This window comes from Asterias amurensis, chromosome 21 (assembly GCF_032118995.1).
Source record: "Asterias amurensis chromosome 21, ASM3211899v1".
NCBI lineage: Eukaryota > Metazoa > Echinodermata > Asteroidea > Forcipulatida > Asteriidae > Asterias > Asterias amurensis.
In genome coordinates this window covers 1,513,332-1,532,779 of record NC_092668.1, presented here as the reverse complement: position 1 = coordinate 1,532,779, position 19,448 = coordinate 1,513,332, and the positions used below count along the sequence as shown (strand labels likewise).

The 19,448-nt window shown below is 39.6% G+C and overlaps 2 protein-coding genes across 2 annotated transcripts; one reads left to right on the top strand and one right to left on the bottom strand.

Annotated features, from left to right (window-relative positions):
* Positions 1-4,704: 4,704 nt before the first annotated feature.
* On the top strand, positions 4,705-13,708 carry LOC139953160 (isovaleryl-CoA dehydrogenase, mitochondrial-like). The gene is made up of 11 exons (XM_071952588.1): positions 4,705-4,883; positions 5,590-5,679; positions 6,983-7,034; positions 7,885-8,054; positions 8,617-8,710; positions 9,370-9,503; positions 9,996-10,092; positions 10,473-10,566; positions 11,547-11,628; positions 12,169-12,346; positions 12,917-13,708. The coding sequence occupies exons 1-11, from the start codon at positions 4,710-4,712 to the stop codon at positions 13,048-13,050; spliced, it is 1,299 nt and encodes a 432-aa protein (XP_071808689.1). The 5' UTR covers positions 4,705-4,709; the 3' UTR covers positions 13,051-13,708.
* Positions 13,709-13,849: 141 nt separating this feature from the next.
* On the bottom strand, positions 13,850-18,316 carry LOC139953161 (hematopoietic prostaglandin D synthase-like). Its single transcript, XM_071952589.1, has 5 exons — positions 18,083-18,316; positions 16,552-16,644; positions 15,817-15,932; positions 15,096-15,203; positions 13,850-14,591 (listed from the first exon to the last, which is right to left on the bottom strand). The coding sequence occupies exons 1-5, from the start codon at positions 18,213-18,215 to the stop codon at positions 14,427-14,429; spliced, it is 615 nt and encodes a 204-aa protein (XP_071808690.1). The 5' UTR covers positions 18,216-18,316; the 3' UTR covers positions 13,850-14,426.
* Positions 18,317-19,448: the final 1,132 nt, after the last annotated feature.

Here is a 19,448-nt window from a genome sequence, read left to right as displayed (position 1 = left end):
GAATAGTCTGGATTCTATTTGCAAAATGGTTACTAGCATTCATTATTGTTATTCGATACGAGGAACATGACCAAGATGGAGGCAGCATGAAAAAGGTCAATGGCATAACTCATTGTCTGTGTCAACGTAATTCTGATTTACTTTTGACGGTCATATTATTTCAAAATTGAAGTGTGATGTTGTTCGTGCCATCACTACACGATCAAGAGAATCCTCGCTACCAAATTATAATTTTTGACTTAAAACATCGCACAGAAACATAGAGGAAGTGTTCTCTGAAGAAAAACAAATCATTAAAACTTTGAGCTTTTTGAAAGACAAAATAGTTCCTCTTCATTACAATGTCCTTCCGATATGGCTTGATTTGCCCTACAAAAGCATTGACCTTAGGAGAACCCAACAGTCCCATGGCAGTCATCTTTGGAGGCAAACCAATGGGAAACCATCTTGGCTCTGTGTTCTCTGAAGAAAAAAAGAATCATTAAAACTTTGAGCTTTTTGAAAGACAAAATAGTTCCTCTTCATTACAATGTCCTTCCGATATGGCTTGATTTGCCCTACAAAAGCATTGACCTTAGGAGAACCCAAAAGTCCCATGGCAGTCATCTTTGGAGGCCAACCAATGGGAAACCATCTTGGCTCTTGCTCTATGATGGCATCGAGCCTTTGGCCTCCAAGTAACCTAACAAGCTTGACAAAAAAAGGCGCGGGTTCCAGCCCAATGTGCACGTGGATTTTGTTTTACCCGAAACATAAACTGCTTTTTGTCTGTGAGCCGTATCTTGACAGATTGTCCACCGGAAAAAATAACATGATGATACACCAGTCTCGTTTCCGTTCTATAACCTAGATTCCAATTTGGTAATAATATTATTATTAAAATAACATCTATAAGGGAAATGGGAATAATGGTTCTCCACAAGCGAGAGCGCTTTAACAGATGGGAAATGATTGATGAGTGTATGCAAGTCACATAACCTACCATAAGCGAAACTAAAAGCATGACCAAGGTTGGGTTGTGGTGCGTTGGTTTTTAATCATACGAGTTCACTGTCATGTATGTGAATTGTGATCACTTATCTGTTAGGCTTGGGCTTCAAAATTTTTTTTTAAGGATTTCCTTTTTTGAATCGATTGACAAAAAAACAAATTTCCTCATTGAAACTACAAAAGTGACAATTTTTGGAGTACAGAACAACAATCGTTGGAGCTAGCCTGCGCCTATACGTCACACGCTCAAACAATGGGAAGTGTTTCTTGAACTTTGAGCCTATCGTAAATATTGAGGTCTATCTGTGAAACAACATTCCGGACAGAAATTAATAGGGTGTGTGTGTCTAGTATGTGTCCTGTTGCCGCCAATTCAACTTAAATATTTACAACGAGGAACCTGGTAAGAATGTTGGATATGCCGAGTTCAAGTAGGCGCCTATATAAACCCGCACTACGAACTATGGAAGGCACTAAATACTATAAACTCCACAGCGGTTCGGCCCATCGGAGAATACCCGAGCGAGAATGACCTTATGACGTCATTTTGCATATGCTTGCATCTTTTAGACATGAAAATATTAACAACCAGGTCCTAGTGGTTAGTCCACTCTTATGTAACAACTCCCCAAACCTAAAGCAGAGCTTGCATCTTTTAAACATGAAAATATAAACAGCCAGGTCCCAGTGGTTAGTCCACTCTTATGTAACAACTCCCCAAACCTGCTGCTACAAATGTACTTGAACAAAGAGGTCTGAAGCAGTACTTGCATCTTGTAGACATGAAATCATTAACAACCAAGTTCTAGTGGTTAGTCCACTCTTATGTAACAACTCCCAAACCTGCTGCTACAAATGTACTTGAATAAAGAGGTCTGAAGCAGTGCTTGCATCTTTTAAACATGAAAATATAAACAACCAGGTCCCAGTGGTTAGTCCACTCTTATGAAACAACTCCCCAAACCTGCTGCTACAAATGTACTTGAATAAAGAGGTCTGAAGCAGTACTTGCATCTTTTAGACATGAAATCATTAACAACCAGGTCCTAGTGGTTAGTCCACTCTTATGTAACAACTCCCCAAACCTGCTGCTACAAATGTACTTGAATAAAGAGGTCTGAAGCAGTGCTTGCATCTTTTAAACATGAACATATAAACAACCAGGTCCCAGTGGTTAGTCCACTCTTATGTAACAACTCCCCAAACCTAAAGCAGTGCTTGCATCTTTCAAACATGAAAATATAAACAGCCAGGTCCCAGTGGTTAGTCCACTCTTATGTAACAACTCCCCAAACCTGCTGATACAAATGTACTTGAATAAAGAGGTCTGAAGCAGTACTTGCATCTTTTAGACATGAAATCATTAACAACCAGGTTCTAGTGGTTAGTCCACTCTTATGTAACAACTCCCAAACCTGCTGCTACAAATGTACTTGAATAAAGAGGTCTGAAGCAGTGCTTGCATCTTTTAAACATGAAAATATAAACAACCAGGTCCCAGTGGTTAGTCCACTCTTATGAAACAACTCCCCAAACCTGCTGCTACAAATGTACTTGAATAAAGAGGTCTGAAGCAGTACTTGCATCTTTTAGACATGAAATCATTAACAACCAGGTCCTAGTGGTTAGTCCACTCTTATGTAACAACTCCCCAAACCTGCTGCTACAAATGTACTTGAATAAAGAGGTCTGAAGCAGTGCTTGCATCTTTTAAACATGAACATATAAACAACCAGGTCCCAGTGGTTAGTCCACTCTTATGTAACAACTCCCCAAACCTGCTGCTACAAATGTACTTGAATAAAGAGGTCTGAAGCAGTACTTGCATCTTTTAGACATGAAATCATTAACAACCAGGTCCTAGTGGTTAGTCCACTCTTATGTAACAACTCCCCAAACCTGCTGCGTGGGGGATCGTCGCGACCGTGCCGGAATGTTCCGAAAGCACACGAAAAGTTCCGAACCGCTGTAGAGGTTAGTTTTTAGTGCCTTCCACGAAGGAACTATGGTGGGGACTCGGGGAGCTCTGTACCAGAATGTGTCTTGGTTTGAACGTGTTTACAGGCCTGCATTCATTTGGACTTGATGAAGCGCTAGGCTGAGCGAAAACTAGACTATCCAAAACATAAACCATCATAAACAGACACAAAATCCAAACATGTATGTAGACCATGTTTCTTTGTTCAACCCCAAAAATCATAGAGCATGTTTACATAGAGCTTTACTTCCTGCGGGCATGATTTGCTGCACAAACGGAAGAAAACATATGACAGGAGATTGCATTGCCTGGGTAATACTCAACTACAAAGGAAAGGTGACCCGTGCCGGTTTCAGATGCAATTGTGTCCGCACTGCAATACTGTCCTCTCCGGACACTATTGCATATGCACTCTCGTCCGGGGCTATGCAAAAACCGTCCGGTGGACATACATGACTAGTCTGTATCATGTATGTGCGCGTGTAAGCGAGCGTGCATGCACTTAACCTACGTATTCACATTATTTTATGATTGCAGCGAATACCCAACGGCCAAACATTTCCCATGTCATTCATGACATGCACTTATTTCCTTGTTAAACAAATGGCGAACGTGTTCCGTCGACCAACCAAAAGGGCGTTTTACTGCATGGACGGTTTGCACGGGGGTGGACACAACTGCACTATGCAGCAGCCGTCAGAGCAGCGTCCGGGCGGACACGATTGCATATGCAAAACCGTCCGGCGGACGTTATTGCATGTGCAATAGTGTTCTCCGGATAGTATTGCATAGAGGACATAATTGCATGCGACACCGGCCGTATCTTGCCTGACAAGCCTACTGTGGCTTTTGGTAAGCAAAATGTAAGCCACAGAATAAGAGTTTTAAAATTCCGTGCGAACTTCCTTTTTCCCCTTTTTGTTTAATACTTGTTTTTTTCTCGAATTGTTGGGGGGGGGGGGTTCTGTCTCTGGAGATTCTATTCCGCCATAAGACAAACTTCTTCTGACAGCGCCCTCTATTGAATCCATCTCACACAGGGGATCGGTACAGATTCTCCTCCGATTTCCCTGTGGACTTTCATGCTGTAATTAAAAAATAATTTAGACTATCGAGGATGGTGGTCCTATCGATGTCACAGCTGCAAAATCGTCAAATTTTGACACATTCAAGTTGGTGGGAACTTGAGTGTTGGAAGCCGGTGTCAGATGCAATTGTGTCCGCCATGCAATACTGTCCGCTCCGGACACTTTTGCATATGCAATCGTGTCCGGGCTATGCAAAAACCGTCCGGCGGACACTACATGACTGTACAAAGTGCGCGGGTAAGCGAGCGTGCATGGCACCTACGTATATGCAGCATAATTGCAGCGAATACCCAACGGCCGAAAAATTCCCATGTCATCCATGACAAGCACTTAGCTTGTAAAAAAAATGGCGAACTTGTTCCGTCGACCAAGGGCGTTTAATTTACTGCAAGCTGCATTATGCAGCAGCGTCCGGGTGGACATGATTGCATATGCAAAACCGTCCGGCGAACATTATTGCATATGCAATAATGTCCTCCGGATAGTATTGCATGCGACACCGGCCAGCTTTTTGCAAAGTGAAATAAATAGCGCCACCAATCAATATTTCTTATCTAACATAGTCGGGTATCTCGCCTTACGCAATATCGGTAGTACTAAACAAGATAAGAGGAGGTAAGTAACTATACCACAGTAGACTCCAAAGAAACTGCATGCAAAACACCATGGCGGCACTAGTGAAGAATTTTAGCAATTTATCCCGGCGGATTTTGCCATGTATTTCGAGAGTATCGGCTCCGTTACAGGGTAGTGTGCCTTCCAGACGGCAGGGGACTTACGTCGACATTGATGACAACATATCCGGGCTTACTGACGAACAAAAACAGGTAAGACCGGAGCTTTTTATGGATGCCTAGTTTCCGGACATTACTTTTTACTTTTTAATTTTAGGGAAAATAAAGCAAAATATCGCGTTTTCGGCATTATTTATTTTATGACGAAGAAAACTCCATGCTTATTTTTGGGTACCCTGATTCATGAACCTTGGTTTACTATAATAAAAAAAATATAGATAATAAAGTTTTTTGTTTTAAATATAGTCAATCTGGAGAAAGAAGCTTGGAACTTTAATTTTTAATGAGGTCTTTTTTGTTAAGTTTACGTTAAACCTGATTTAGTAATTAAATAAGACTAATTTGTTAGTCTTGGCATCACCGTCGAGAATTTTGTCTTATTGTAGAAACATATACATAGAATAGGCTAGATGATAGAATTTACACTACTACTACTTAACTTAGTTGTACCGACCGTACAAGTTGTACGGTCGGTACAGCCACTTGAAACATCTACACAATCTGTGTGTGATTCTGGCCCTCTGTTGCATGCCCTAGTCTTAGCCTTATTTAGTTTAGTGTCCCTTCAAAAAGTTCAATAGTCTCTCATCATATAGATTTTCCAATGGATGCGCCCTTTGATAAATAAAAAATGGCCTTGCCCTCTTCTTAATCTTAAAAATAAAGAAATAATTTGAGGTTCTGATGATTGATTTTTATTTTAGAAATAATTACAAAATTTTGTTTGTATTAATTACAGCTTCGGGAATCAGTGTTCCGATTTTGCCAAGATGAACTTGCCCCCAAGGCTGCTGAGATTGACGCCAAGAATACATTTGATGGACAGAGGGTAAGTAAGAACTGGCACCAGTGTTTGTTATCTTCAATTTTATTCAGATTTTTTTTGATAAACATAAGACCAAAGAGGACCAGAAAGAAACAAATCTGTACTACTTATGGAAACTTTTTTTGATATGGCACTCCCACAGTTTTTTGAAGTACTTTACAATTTGCTTTACAAAAACAAGTAAAATTGTGGAAACCAGAACTTAAAAATATGGAGACTGTCGTAGCCGAGTGGTCTAGTTCACAGGACCCAAGCTGCACCAGTGTGTTTGTTATCTTTCAATTTTATTCAGATGTTTTTTCTATATAAATATTAGACCAAAGAGGACTCAGAAAGAAACAAATCTGTAGGCCTACTACTTATGGTATTTTTTTTATATGGCACTCCAACAGTTTTTTGAAGTACATTACAATTTGCTTTACAAACAAAAGTAAAACAGTAGAAACCAGAACCTAGAAATATGGTGACTGTCTTAGCCGAGTGGTCTAGTTCACAGGACCCAAGCTGCACCAGTGTTTTTGTTATCTTTCAATTTTATTTAGATGTTTTTTTTATATAAATATTAGACCAAAGAGGACTCGTCAGAAAGAAACAAATCTGTAGGCCTACTACTTATGGTATTTTTTTATATGGCACTCCCACAGTTTTTTGAAGTACTTTACAATTTGCTTTACAAAAACAAGTAAAATTGTGGAAACCAGAACTTAAAAATATGGTGACTGTCGTAGCCGAGTGGTCTAGTTCACAGGACCCAAGCTGCACCAGTGTTTTTGTTATCTTTCAATTTTATTCAGATGTTTTTTTTATATAAATATTAGACCAAAGAGGACTCAGAAAGAAACAAATCTGTAGGCCTACTACTTATGGTATTTTTTTATATGGCACTCCAACAGTTTTTTGAAGTACATTAGTATTTGCTTCACAAACACAAGTAAAATTGTAGAAACCAGAACCTAGAAATATGGTGACTGTCGTGGCCCAGCGATCTAGTTCACAGGACCCAAGCTGCGGTATTAAAAGCAGCAAAGTGTGGATTTGATGCCCAGTCATGACAATAGACCGATCCAGTAGGCTCCGCCCACGACGCACAGGCAGGCAAGAATACTAGGGGCTCTCCATTGCCTTTCTGGACAGCTCTGCCGCGCGCGCCAAGATACGCACGCATGTCGGACCTTAGTGTTGGACCCTCGCTGCGTTGTGATTGGTCAATACGCAATGGGGCGGAGCTTAATGGATCGGTCTTTTGTGCTCTTGAGCAAGCCACTTAACCACAATTGCTAATTGTTGTTTTATCTTCTCAATTCAGGAATTCTGGAAGAAACTGGGTGATTTTGGACTGCTTGGGATGACTGTGCCAGGTGAGTTGAACGGAGAAACACGTCAAATTTCCTTAGATTTGCCATAAAATTTAGCATCAGTCACTACCGTGCTTGATCTTAAAGGGAAGGTGTTCCATTGGTAATCACTCTGAAAATTAAATGCAATCAAAATTTTGGTTTGAAGCCTACAGCAGGTTTTGATAGTGTAAAATATTTTGAGAAACATGTCACTTCAGAGTAGAATGGTTATGTAAAAAGATATCAGTTAGTATGCGTCCAAAATTTGAATATTTATAAGAAGCGTTTTAAAATTGCGAATCCCTACTAAGGATTAATTCTTGGTAGAGTGCCAGATTGTTAAGTGAAAGGTTGTTGTTTCAAATCCCAAGTCTTAGTCAACTCTACTTTGTTCAACGCCACATTATTTCAAATTTTTAATACCTAGTCAATTTTCTATGTGGTTTAAATACCTTATTAAAGCCATTGGACCCTTTCGGTACAGAAAAAAAAAAAAAGTTCACAGATTTACAAATAATTTACAGGGTTTACAGAAGGTAACGGTGAAAGACTTCTCTTGAAATATTAGTCCATGAAATGCTTTACTTTTTGAGAAAACGGTAAAACAATATAAATTCTCGTTAACGAGAATTACAGATTTTTTATAAACACATGTCATGACACGGCGAAATGCGCGAAAACAGGAGTGGGTTTTCCCGTTATTTTCTCCCGACTCCGATGTCCGATTGAGCCTAAATTTCCACAGGACTGTTATTTTATATATAAGTTGTGATATACGAAGTGTGGGACTTGGACAATACTGTTTACCGAAAGTGTATAATGGCTTTAAATAAAGAATTGTACCAAATTTAAAAACTGTTCTTGTTCACAGAGGAGTTGGGAGGTACCGGGGGTTCATACTTGGATCATTGTATAGTCATGGAGGAGATGACCAGGGCGTCGGCCGCAATCGCTCTGAGCTACGAAGCGCATTCAAACCTTTGCGTGAATCAAATTGTACGCAACGGAAACGATGCGCAGAAAGCAAAATACCTTCCAAAGGTAATTGCAACCTAAATGTTTTTTTTTATTTAATTTTTTTTTTTTTTAACTAAAACAATTCATTTCAGTCCTCCTTTTCGTAAAATACGAGGTGCCCTGTGCTTTTGCTGTGGTGCCCTCTGCAAGGTTCCAATAAAAACTTACATTTTCCCAGTAGAAGTGCCCCCTTACCAGATGAAAATTGCTGTGCCACTTTAAACAAGTGTATCAAAATTAATTTCGTCTGTCTTGAGCGCCTTTGAACAACTTTGGTTGTTTTTGGCGCTTTACAAATTTCCTCTGATTGATTGATTGATTGATTGATTGATTGATTGATTGATTGATTGATTGATTGATCGATTAATTGATTGACTGATTGATTGATTGATTGATTGATTGATTGATTGATTGATTGATTGATTGACTGATTGATTGATTAATTGATTGACTGATTGATTGATTGATTGATTGATTGATTGGGAAGTTCAAGCCTGCCAAAGTATGAAGTGATGTGATTATCACTTAATTGTTACATAAGTGTTACATCTAAGATGTAGAATGGTTTTTATTATACTCTTTGCAGTTGATCTCGGGTGAACATATAGGAGCCTTGGCCATGAGTGAGGCAAACAGTGGATCGGATGTTGTCTCAATGAGACTAAAGGCAGAAAAGAAAGGTACGTTTATGGTTCACTTTGACAAAAAGTTTAACACAGTCAACTCTCGTTATGCCAAGATCACTAGGACTGGCCAAATACCCTCTTTATAGCAGGAATGATGAGGACAGCAAAATAAAGAAACACAAAGCAGAAATGAGATTCAGGACTTCAGAATGTACTCATTATAAGCAGAACCTCTTCTTAACAGTACTCTTTATAATGAGAGCCAACTGTAATAGCTAGTCCTTATATAAATAGTTTTTATATAGCACATTTTACAATATCATATCAATGCACCGTACGTTAGTGCCCTGGTCCTTGGGCCAATAACATTCCTGTAATCTTTCTCAGCTCCCTGGGAAGTATCAGCCTGGGCTGCTGTGGCGCTCCAGTGTCTTTTTCAAACACAATATCAACCTCTACCCTGGCACTTACCCATTTATATCCCCTGGGTGCAGAGAAGCAATTATAGTAAAGCATCTTTCTCAAGGACACAAGTGCCAAGAGCAGGACCTCAACCCATCCTCGGAAAACACCAGAACTTGGGTCCAGTGCACTAGACTGTCGGCCACAGCACTCACTACACCATTTTCTCTGTCTGGTTAGTTGTAACAGTGAAGTCTATTTCATAGTATCCGATTTCATTCATAAACAAATCTGTATTGTTTTATTTATAGGAGATCATTATGTACTGAATGGCACCAAGTTTTGGATTACAAATGGGCCAGATGCCGACGTCCTGGTGGTCTATGCTAAGACAGACGCTGCGGCAGAAGCTAAACACGGTATCACGACGTTCATCATCGAAAAGGTAGGAAAAGCAAATGCTCTTTGCCAAATACATCGATCCATTAGGCTCCACCCACGGCGCCATGTGAGCAAGAACACGTGAGCCTCTCCAACGCCACTCTGCACAACTCTGCCGCGGGCGCCAAGCATACGTGCACGCATGTCGGACTTTGCAGTGTCAGACTTTTGGCTGTGCAGTGGGTTGTGATTGGTCAATATGCAATTGGGCGTAGCTTATTGGATCGGTCTTTTTCATGCCTCTTCTAACCGTAAGCAAAGAATTAGCACTTTTGGAAGCAGGTAATTCCGCGCTTACGGGTAAAGAGGTAAATTAGTGGTAACACAGTCAACCCTCCAACTGTTGTGCCATTTAATCTTGTCCACGGTGGTTATGATATAACGTACTAAATGAATGAATCTACATATTATAATTGTGTACATGTACGAAGTCAAGCCTTTGGTAACCTTTTACCTTTGATCAACCCTTTGGTAACCTTTCACCTCTGACCTACAGGACTTTGAGGGATTCAGCACATCACCAAAGCTGGACAAGCTCGGTATGCGCGGCTCCAACACCTCGGAGCTGGTGTTTGATAACTGCAGGGTACCAGGTAGGTCAAGTCCTTCTGTTTTTGGCGTTGAGTCCATGGTAGTTTTTCCCCAATATCAAACTTGAAGCAAGGATTTTGCTCTTTTCAAATGTAAAACAAAAAATTCATTGACCTGGGTCAACAAACATTTCCTTTTGCTTGATCGCATGTTACACATGTTACACAGAGCAACTCTTTCTTTTATTTTTTGGGGGTTGAACAAAGAAAAATGTATTTGAGTGGGACTCGAACCAACGACCTCTGGATTAACATGCAGGGCAAACAGAGCTAGCCTTATGTTTGCAGTCTCCCTAGTTTTTTCAATATCTTTGTACGAGGGTGCCATTTCTTTTCCTTCACGTTTCTGATGATAAGTCCATGTTTTATTTACCTTTTTCTAGTTGAGAATGTGATGGGGCCGTTAAATAAAGGTGTCTATGTCCTCATGAGTGGTTTGGACTTGGAGAGGTTGATCTTATCTGGCGGACCGGTGGGGTGAGTTCAAACATTTTTTTTTATTAGTTAAGAATTTCATCATTGTTGAAGTTGTTTTTTTTTTTTTACATCGATGTGTGTTAGCACTATAAACTCAGTTACTCAGCAGTGTCCACTGCCTTTAATTGTTTGCATATTTAATTGTTTGCCTAATTAATTGTTTGCATATTTAATTGTTTGTATACGTGTGTATATTATTGTGTGCATTTTTAATTGTTTGCATTTTTAATTGTTTGCATTTTTAATTGTTTGCATATTTAATTGTTTGCATATTTAATTGTTTGTATATATGCTTGTTTGCATATTCAATTGTTTGCATATTTAATCGTTTCCATATATAATTATTTGCATATTTAGCTGTTTGCATATGTAACCATTTGAACATCAGATAATACATATGGAAACTGTGTTTTAGAACTGTCAGTTTACTTTATGGATCTTTATGAATTGATAGTTTGTTGTTCGTTTGTTTACCTTGGCGAACACCTGACTTTCTTTTTTTGATGTTTCAATATTGAATGTTTCTTTTACAGGTTCATGTTATTAACAAATCCCCTTTTCACTTTCATATGTTAATCATCATGTCGTTGTAATTCTCTTGATGATTAGCTTAGAATTACCTTAGAATTACCATGCATTTTTCTTTACATTGTTACTGCATCTGTTCGTATTCTTAAATGGTTAAAGTGTCTACACTTTTCAAAAAAGGCTGTTACTTACTATGATTTGAATGTAGATGTAGTAAATGTATAAGGGATTAAGATTTCGAGTTTTGCTTTGTAATAGTAATTGTAGTAAATGCATAATGGCAGAAGATTTCGATTTTTTTATTTTTTTTATTGTAAATGTACTATTAAAATGCATAATGGATAGGCCTAAAGATTAATATTTTACCCCACACTTACCGATGTGTGATAAGTCACTTTATTTAATGCAGTCTTGTGATGTGTTTTAACAAAACTATTCCATTTTTGTTCCAGCATTATGCAGGCGTGTATGGACATTACTGTTCCGTACCTGATGACTAGAACAGCATTCGGTAGGCCCATCGGCGAATTCCAGGTGAACAAAAACGTTATACCTTCTGATAGATCTGACACTTTGCAAGGCGGTGTTGGGTTTTGTGGTCAAAAAGTTAAAAGCACTGGACTCAAGCTCTGGTGTTTCTGATCAACTGGGTTTAGGTTTGAGTCCCAGTCTTGACTTTTGTGTCCTTGAGCAAGATTCTTTACCGTAATTGCAATGTCCTTAAGATTGAACATTAACCAGCAGTTCCCATGTACTAGGCTTGATAGTGCATGGAAAAGTAGCCAGAACACTTATCATCGAAGAGTAGGGGTTAGCCCTGTTTTTTCTTTCCACAGTGACATAGCAAGCAGCCTTGTTGTTTACAGGTTTCCTCAGGCTCATGAACTTCAGTGATTAAGTTCACTTATGAGGCATCCTTGGTTTCAATACCAGAAATTATAATACCGAAGAAAATAATGTGCCCTCTGAGTGCGCTTTCAAGTACAGCTCTAGTAAATTTTATTTAGTTTGTGGAAATATACCCAAAAGTGGATCTTAGATTGAATGATTTTCTCTTTCATTTTAATTTTTCAGTTGATGCAAGGTAAGATGGCCGACATGTACACACGACTCAACGTCAGTCGCTCATACCTGTACAACGTAGCGAGGGCAGCAGACAGGGGGTTCGTCAGCGCAAAAGACTGTGCTGCGGTCATCCTGTACACAGCTGAGAATGCTACGCAAGTAGCGCTTGACGCTATACAGTGCCTTGGTAAGACATTTTGTTTGATAGGACATCTAGGATTTGAGGTGGAGATGTAGTTATTTAAAGGCCCTTGACACTATATTGGTAATATTACTCAAAATAATTGTTAGCATAAAAATGTACGTAATGAGCATGGAGAGCTGTTGATAGTACAAAAGATTTTGAGAATAACGAATCGTGTCCAGTGCATTTAATGCTGTGTGGTACCCCATGTATAAATCTCTTATACTTTTACTTGGAAACAAACCCTCGTCTCCTAACGACTGTAAACCAGGCCAAGATGATTTGCTTAAATTGTAATAGTGAGCACTAATTGCTGGGCAGTCGCTGTGGTGTGAGAGGCTCATAGATTCACTTTGTAGACCTGATGCACATTACGTCCTTTGAGTTGGGCGCCCTCAACTAGAGGGCAATAGTAGGTTGCTCATTGGCCAATCTTGGGCGTTGCGCGTTCATAGATGTCCGTTTTCCGTTGATTCATCATCATTTGAACTGGAAGATGGTGGAGATATGTTGTCACTTAATGTTTTAAGAGGTGAATTTGCGTTTTCCCATTTTCTTCTTTTTACACACCAGGTGGTAATGGATACATCAACGATTACCCAACCGGGCGGTTACTAAGAGACGCTAAGCTGTATGAGATCGGGGCGGGAACCAGTGAGATTAGAAGACTTATCATTGGTCGAGCCCTCAACGCTGAATATAAGTAACCTCATGAATAATAAACATGATGAATATGAATAAAAAACGTGATGAATATTTATGTGAGTGGAGACTGATTCAACTGGTGCTGGGAACAAGTGGATGGTTATCATCACTGCATGCAGAATACTTTGGTAATTTCATGAATATTAGATGAGTAATATTCATGTTTTGTATAGAGTATGACTGGATCAGAAACTTTTTTTGATGAATATTCAAAGCAATATTTATTACTTAAGAAACTGATTGGATATCAGTAGGTATTTTCTATGAGTATTCAATAAGTTCCTTGTCTGAAATACATTTTGAGCTGAATTGAGTGAGAAGGAAGCATTTCATTGGACAGTGTCACTATTGTGCTAATTATTGATTCATGAATTATTCAGAATGTAGGACTGGAAGAAGCGTCTCGATTGGAGAGACCATGGTAAGAGGATGTTTTTCATCAAGAAAGTAAAAGCAAATAATTTATATATATATATACACATGTACATTGTATTCTTAGGGAGTTGTATGAAACTAATGTTAGTTAAGGGTTATTTTAATTATTTTTAAACGTTCTTTCTAGTAAGTGGAATTATGAGATAAACAGATACACATCTACCTTCTGTCTGCATAGGGTCATTGTGTGTAAGACATGCGGACAATAATTGGTCAATACCAAAGTATTTATGTGGCCAAACATGAAATATAAACAAACCTATGAAAGCAGTCTCTGAAATCTTGAGAAAATAGTGAAAACCCTTATCATATATGGACATATGGACACATCACTGTTTTTGAACATAGAGATTTGAATTCGCAAGATAAAAGTAAATTGTTTTATTCATTTCTTAAAAACTATATCATTTCATACAAAAATATTTTCAGGGAAGTTTTTTCACCATGAGCATCATCATTATACTAATTCGGTGAACATAAATTCATATCTTTAATCCCAACACCATTGTCTGTACCTTTTGTGGCCCATTTAAGCAGGACTTATCGTGTAAATTGCAAGGAAAGGGTAACTGCTGAATATTTTCTTCAGCGTTTCATTTACTTGTAATCACACTAGATTAACTACTTTAGCCCCAAAGTGTCTTGAAACAAATTTATTCTTAAAGTAATTGCCTTGTCTATCCGATTCGGCATCCAAAACAGTCCATGTTGCGCCCTCTACCGGTCACCAATACAACAACCAGCGACGTCAATCGAGACTACTTGTAAAGCGACCGACACGCCGTCACATCTAATGCCCTTTTCGAATTCACGGTTTCTCCAGATTCGGCTCCGTGGTTGTTTTGACTGTTAATTCCGCGTGCTTTGCATTCGCGCTCAGGACTTAAGACAAGACTGAAGCCGAATCCGTGGATTTGAAAGGGGCAATGATCTAGCAATCTGATCACCAGTCGGTTACGGGACGAACCTTCCGCCACTCAGCGATGACTGGGTCGGCCGCCACGCGGTCGAACACGGCCTGCAGCTTCGGGTACTTGGCCAAGGAATTGGTAAAGTAGACGTCGGCAACCTCGACCATGCACAGGAAATGTACATCGGCTGCTGTTATCTGTATGAGGGTTCGAGATAAGAAGGAAATAAGCAGTTGAAGAGTTTGTGGACGCTGGCAGTTGGACAACTTCCAACTTTGTTACATAAAATCAGTCATGAGTATGTACATTGTGACGATTAAGACTTGATGGTTTGCATGTTGTAAGAAAAGTAATAAATGTTTTGTTTTGCGGTAGATAAATTTCTTTGAGTGATGGTGATGGTTCTGAGAAGAACCAGCCCCCGATTTCATCAAACTCATCGCAAGAAGCAATGCATCGTGTAGAGTTTGCGATGCGTCGCGCACCGAAGATACGTCGTGGCTGCGACGAGTTCTACAATCGTCTTACCAATGCTTGTGGGGGTCAGCAGAGCTCCGTCCCCCACGAGCCTCCACGGAAGACGCGGCCCGCGGACAGCTTCAATTGGCTAGAAGTGCACCAACAACATCTGTGTGCCCCACCCTCATAAAACGTAATGTGTCGTTGCCTGAATACCCGTCTGCCTGCCGTCCAAGGCTTACCTTATTTCCAAAGAAGAAGTCCCCTGCGTGGTCCAGCTCCAACAGGCTCACCATCCGGTCATAGATTACTGGAATCTCAACTTCGCTGAAGTGCTTGATGTTTTTCGCCTTTGAAGGTTAATTACCAAATAAAATATGGTGATACTGTACTTGTGTTTTCATCAAAGAAAAATAAAAACAGACACCAAACATCAGAATTCTGCACTGATGGCCCGAACTAATTTAACTTTGTATGCCTTAACTTTTTTCCAAAGAATTTATCAGAAAATCGGGTCATACCAAAACGCAATGGATTTAGTGGGGTGTATACAATCCATGTCCGGTCGTGCATATCTCCGAATAAAGAAAACCCAACACAACGAGTATTCATAAATAACAGTCAATAAATATAATCAAACTTCTGAATGGGATTCGAGGCCTTATTAATCATTATTCAAACTAATGACTTGGCTTCGAGGCCATATTTTTAACCACAATCTCCGAGAGCGGTCGTAGACTGGAAGGAATGGCTGACCGAGTGTCCTTTCGCGAAAGCTGCCGCCTAAAATGCGGTTGATACCCGCTGCCAAAACTCGCTAATCTTTGATGGATTCGGCGTTCGTCTTTTCATATATAGCATCAATTGACAATAACCCCCCTAAAGTGATAGGACTGACAGTTTACAAGTGAACCCCACCCCATTCCAAAACCCATTGTGTTTCTCGCACCCTTCCTTTCGTACCTTTTCCTCCTCGTTGGTGGAATAGAAAACAACATCCCATGGCGGCACCACGTCATCAATGGTGTCAATCACCATATCGATACACAGGGCCTCCAGTTCATTCTTGCCAAAGAAACCTACACAAGCAGACAATAAAACAAACTACAATTATTGTATGAGAATAAAAGTAAACTTAATTTCGGATACAATCATGTATCTTTTGAGGGGGAGTGATGGCTCTGAAAAGAGTCGGTTTGGGTTTGACGTTCTCGTCTTCAGAGTCTTAAACACACTGTATTAAGTCCACAACTTTTAATTTACAGTATGCATCCCTGGGTGTACAAGTTGTTCGTTCTTTCTATTTTGTCCATAGCCCTGTAAGATATTCCCGAACAAGTATAGCCTTTTGACTCAAATATCCTTGTGGAGTACACTAAACTTGCTTTCCTTGTTTTGTTTTGACCTTGGTCTCTCCCATATCGAATACAAAGGGTTGTGTGGGTCTTTGTACCGTATTTACAGCGTTTTATTATTCTTGCCGCTTTTGAAACTGGGGTTGATTGTGTGGGCCACTCCTACCACCGGTCTCAAAAAAAGTGTAATCACAATGAATCCGCGCTATCGGGCAATCCCAGTCCCAGAGCCATAGATGGGCCTTTTCAACTGTGAACACTCAAGTTGGGACCGGTCCCAACAACAATTGGGACGATTCTATAGTTGGGCCGTGACAGCGATACGAGAAATGACTGCCCTCACCAAACGTTCTTGCCACGTAGTTTATGATGGACTTGCTCTGGTTGTACTGCTTGCCGTCGATTTCCAGAGCGGGAAGTTGCTTGGTTGTAATTGCTGTAAAGGAAAAATATCATCATGGCAGTTATTAGTTGCGATAACGTAACCCTCCTGCCGACGGCGGGAGGGTTACATTTTTGCAACTATTATATAATTATAATTTATTGATTGCACACATTCCATTTGCGACACATATCCCAAAAACCTCTCTGAATTACAAAAGTTCGCCATTTTTGATAAGTTATTGACCCTTTAAGGCTTTATACAACTTCATAAAATAAAATAAACCCAGTAAAAACAAAATTAAGTGATCTAATAGCAACCGCATGATAATAGCCAATCAATCACACATCGTTAAAAAGACACTTTGTAAAATACAAAAGCATAAGCAATTAAAAAGTGTATTTCTTGCCACTTTTTCTTCTTGATATAGTTATACCATAGAGGAAGGACCCCCTCTATGGTTATACCCGGACATTAACACGCACACATTCAAGTGATCTGTGTACGGCCCGAGACTGTGTGCACTTTTTGTTCAAACATCCCAAAGCAGTGGGACCGCTGACGAATTAAAGAGCAATGTACTTTTTTTTAATACACAATCATTAACTTCATGCAGTATAGGGGTTTGCAAATTTCTAATCACAACCTTATCTAAAAAACAACAAATAAGACCGAGCTCTTACACGGTTACACACTGACACCGTGGTTCCGGACCACTACTCAGCTGTTGTTATAAAAGCATTGACCAATATTACGTTTCGGGACCGTGACTATGCAATGTTTTGTTCAAACATAATGAACAATTGAATGCGCGCGTTTTTGAAATACCGAATCTGGTATTAGGCCGGTGCGAATACATCCAAACGCAGGAACAAAATCCCTTATAATAGCGTTACCGCGTAACGCTTCTGAGATTAAAATTTTAAGGCATGTATAGACTGTTTATCTTTTTACAGAACTGCATTATTTACTTTTTACTACTAGTGAAATGTTTCTCAAAAAAATTAAAGTTTATCAAACGCTGCTGTATTAGCTTCTAAAAAAAAATTGTATTGCCATACGTTTCTAGGGTATATTTTACAAAATTCCCTTCGGAAGCGGAAAAGTCATGCTCCTTTGTAAAGGGCATGAACCTTGCTCCTTGTGTGGCTGTAAAAAATAGTTTTCCTTGTATAGTTCCACCTGGTACGTCGAATCACACTTTTTATCATGTTCAGCACCATTAACCTCCAATTCCGTGAAAAAGGCGGTAGCGGATGCTTGCAGTAACGGAAAAGAGCAGCATGGTGTAACAAAAATGTCGGTTGACACACTCAAGGGCCTCCCAGACTCGTTTTGGTCATGTTTGTTTGATTTTGCTCACAAAAAACCCCGAGACGACAGCACTCCATTGCAGAAGGCCTCACATCCTGTATAACTGTGGCGTGTTTGAACCCAAATGCGAATCCCTTGATTTGTCATGCTATATAATTATTCTTGGTAAGAATCTTACTTGGTTTAATCTGTGGCCACTCGTCCATTTCGCACCGTGAGTCTTCGAACTCAGTCTTGCCGAGCTTGAACAACATCCGGATTGTCTCAGCCCTACCTCTGCCATCGAAATACTTGAGCTTGTAGTGCGGCATGTTGTCTGACAGCTTGAGACGAGTAGTCCTGGTATAACAGGGTAGCGCAGCTGTAGTAGCACTGTGGAGTCTACAGCAATACTCTTAGCTGATAAATACACGGTTCTGTACGATACAACAGCTGGAGCTGCAGCAACGGAGGGTTCAACCTCGACACGTCACACGTGTTACAACGGTTCTAGCATAATAAAGGTACCCTCCCCCCCCCCCCCCTAATATGCCCTGAGGGCAGGCTTGTCTGAGTGTGGTTCAATGCTAACAAAAACAGTTTTAGAAACTAATTGAGAAGTGTCACCTCTTTTTGCACTCTTTTATCCACTGCTTAAAGTATGTGGGAGGTCCCAGTGCCCATTACTCTCCTTCCAAAAGGAAAATGTCCCTATACCTCTAAGCAAAACAGACTATCTTATTGAGCTCTCGAAATCGGTCTAGAATATCTCGAGGGCCTTTAAAAAAATTCAAAATTAGGCACTCTCGTTTTCTCCCTGTTTAGTGGGTGCACCCTTGGGCAACGCCCCCTCCCATTGATGTAAAGTGCCCCGCCCCAATTCAAAGGCTGGATTTTTGAGCTTGAATACTGTACTTGATCGAAAACGGCAACAAATTAGTGATCTTTGCTGAAACTCCTTTGACAATGTTTTTAACCGATAAGAAAATGGTGTTCAAATGAGATTAAATCAAGTGGTTAGACTGCATGAATTGCAATCACAAGGTTGTGGGTTCGAATCCCCCAGCTAACCGCTGATTTCACAATGACTAGAATAAATATTGTCGCCTAGTTACTGAATCACAATTTCTTGATTTGTGCAATTCATAATCATAAAACCAATTTTAAATTTCTGCATAGGCCTAATGAAATCGGTTTGTTTTGATTTGTAAATATAATTATTTGTATAGAAATCATCGTTTGTGGACAGTCAAGAAACTTCAATCAATCAATCGATTTCAATCAGTCGATATGTCCACCAATCAATCAATCAAGCTGTGTGCTTTTATGCAACACTGCATCTATGAAGTTCCGTTAATTTCCATGTCACTCCGTTCCGATTATCATACTGTTTTCAACAACATTGTTCGTTGCCCAATTAATTATTTGTTTTGTAAATTCTCTACATTTTGTGTATGATAACAAGATTGATAAAAAAGTCAAAAGGAAAATCGATAAATCAATCCATCAACCATAGTCTTCCAATCAATTACTCAATTTGGTAAATGAATCTATACCAATAATTA

What these genes read in the sequence shown, in the direction of transcription:
- LOC139953161 (XM_071952589.1), bottom strand. Translation starts at nt 18,215, where the DNA reads ATGCCGCACTACAAGCTCAAGTATTTCGATGGCAGAGGTAGGGCTGAG. An exon ending in CTACGTGGCAAGAACGTTTG is followed by an intron (nt 15,933 to 16,551) that starts GTGAGGGCAGTC and finishes CTGCTTGTGTAG; the next exon opens with GTTTCTTTGGCAAGAATGAA. An exon ending in ACTTCTTCTTTGGAAATAAG is followed by an intron (nt 14,592 to 15,095) that starts GTAAGCCTTGGA and finishes ACCCTCATACAG; the next exon opens with ATAACAGCAGCCGATGTACA.
- LOC139953160 (XM_071952588.1), top strand. Translation starts at nt 4,710, where the DNA reads ATGCAAAACACCATGGCGGCACTAGTGAAGAATTTTAGCAATTTATCC. An exon ending in TTACTGACGAACAAAAACAG is followed by an intron (nt 4,884 to 5,589) that starts GTAAGACCGGAG and finishes TATTAATTACAG; the next exon opens with CTTCGGGAATCAGTGTTCCG. An exon ending in ACTAAAGGCAGAAAAGAAAG is followed by an intron (nt 8,711 to 9,369) that starts GTACGTTTATGG and finishes TTTTATTTATAG; the next exon opens with GAGATCATTATGTACTGAAT.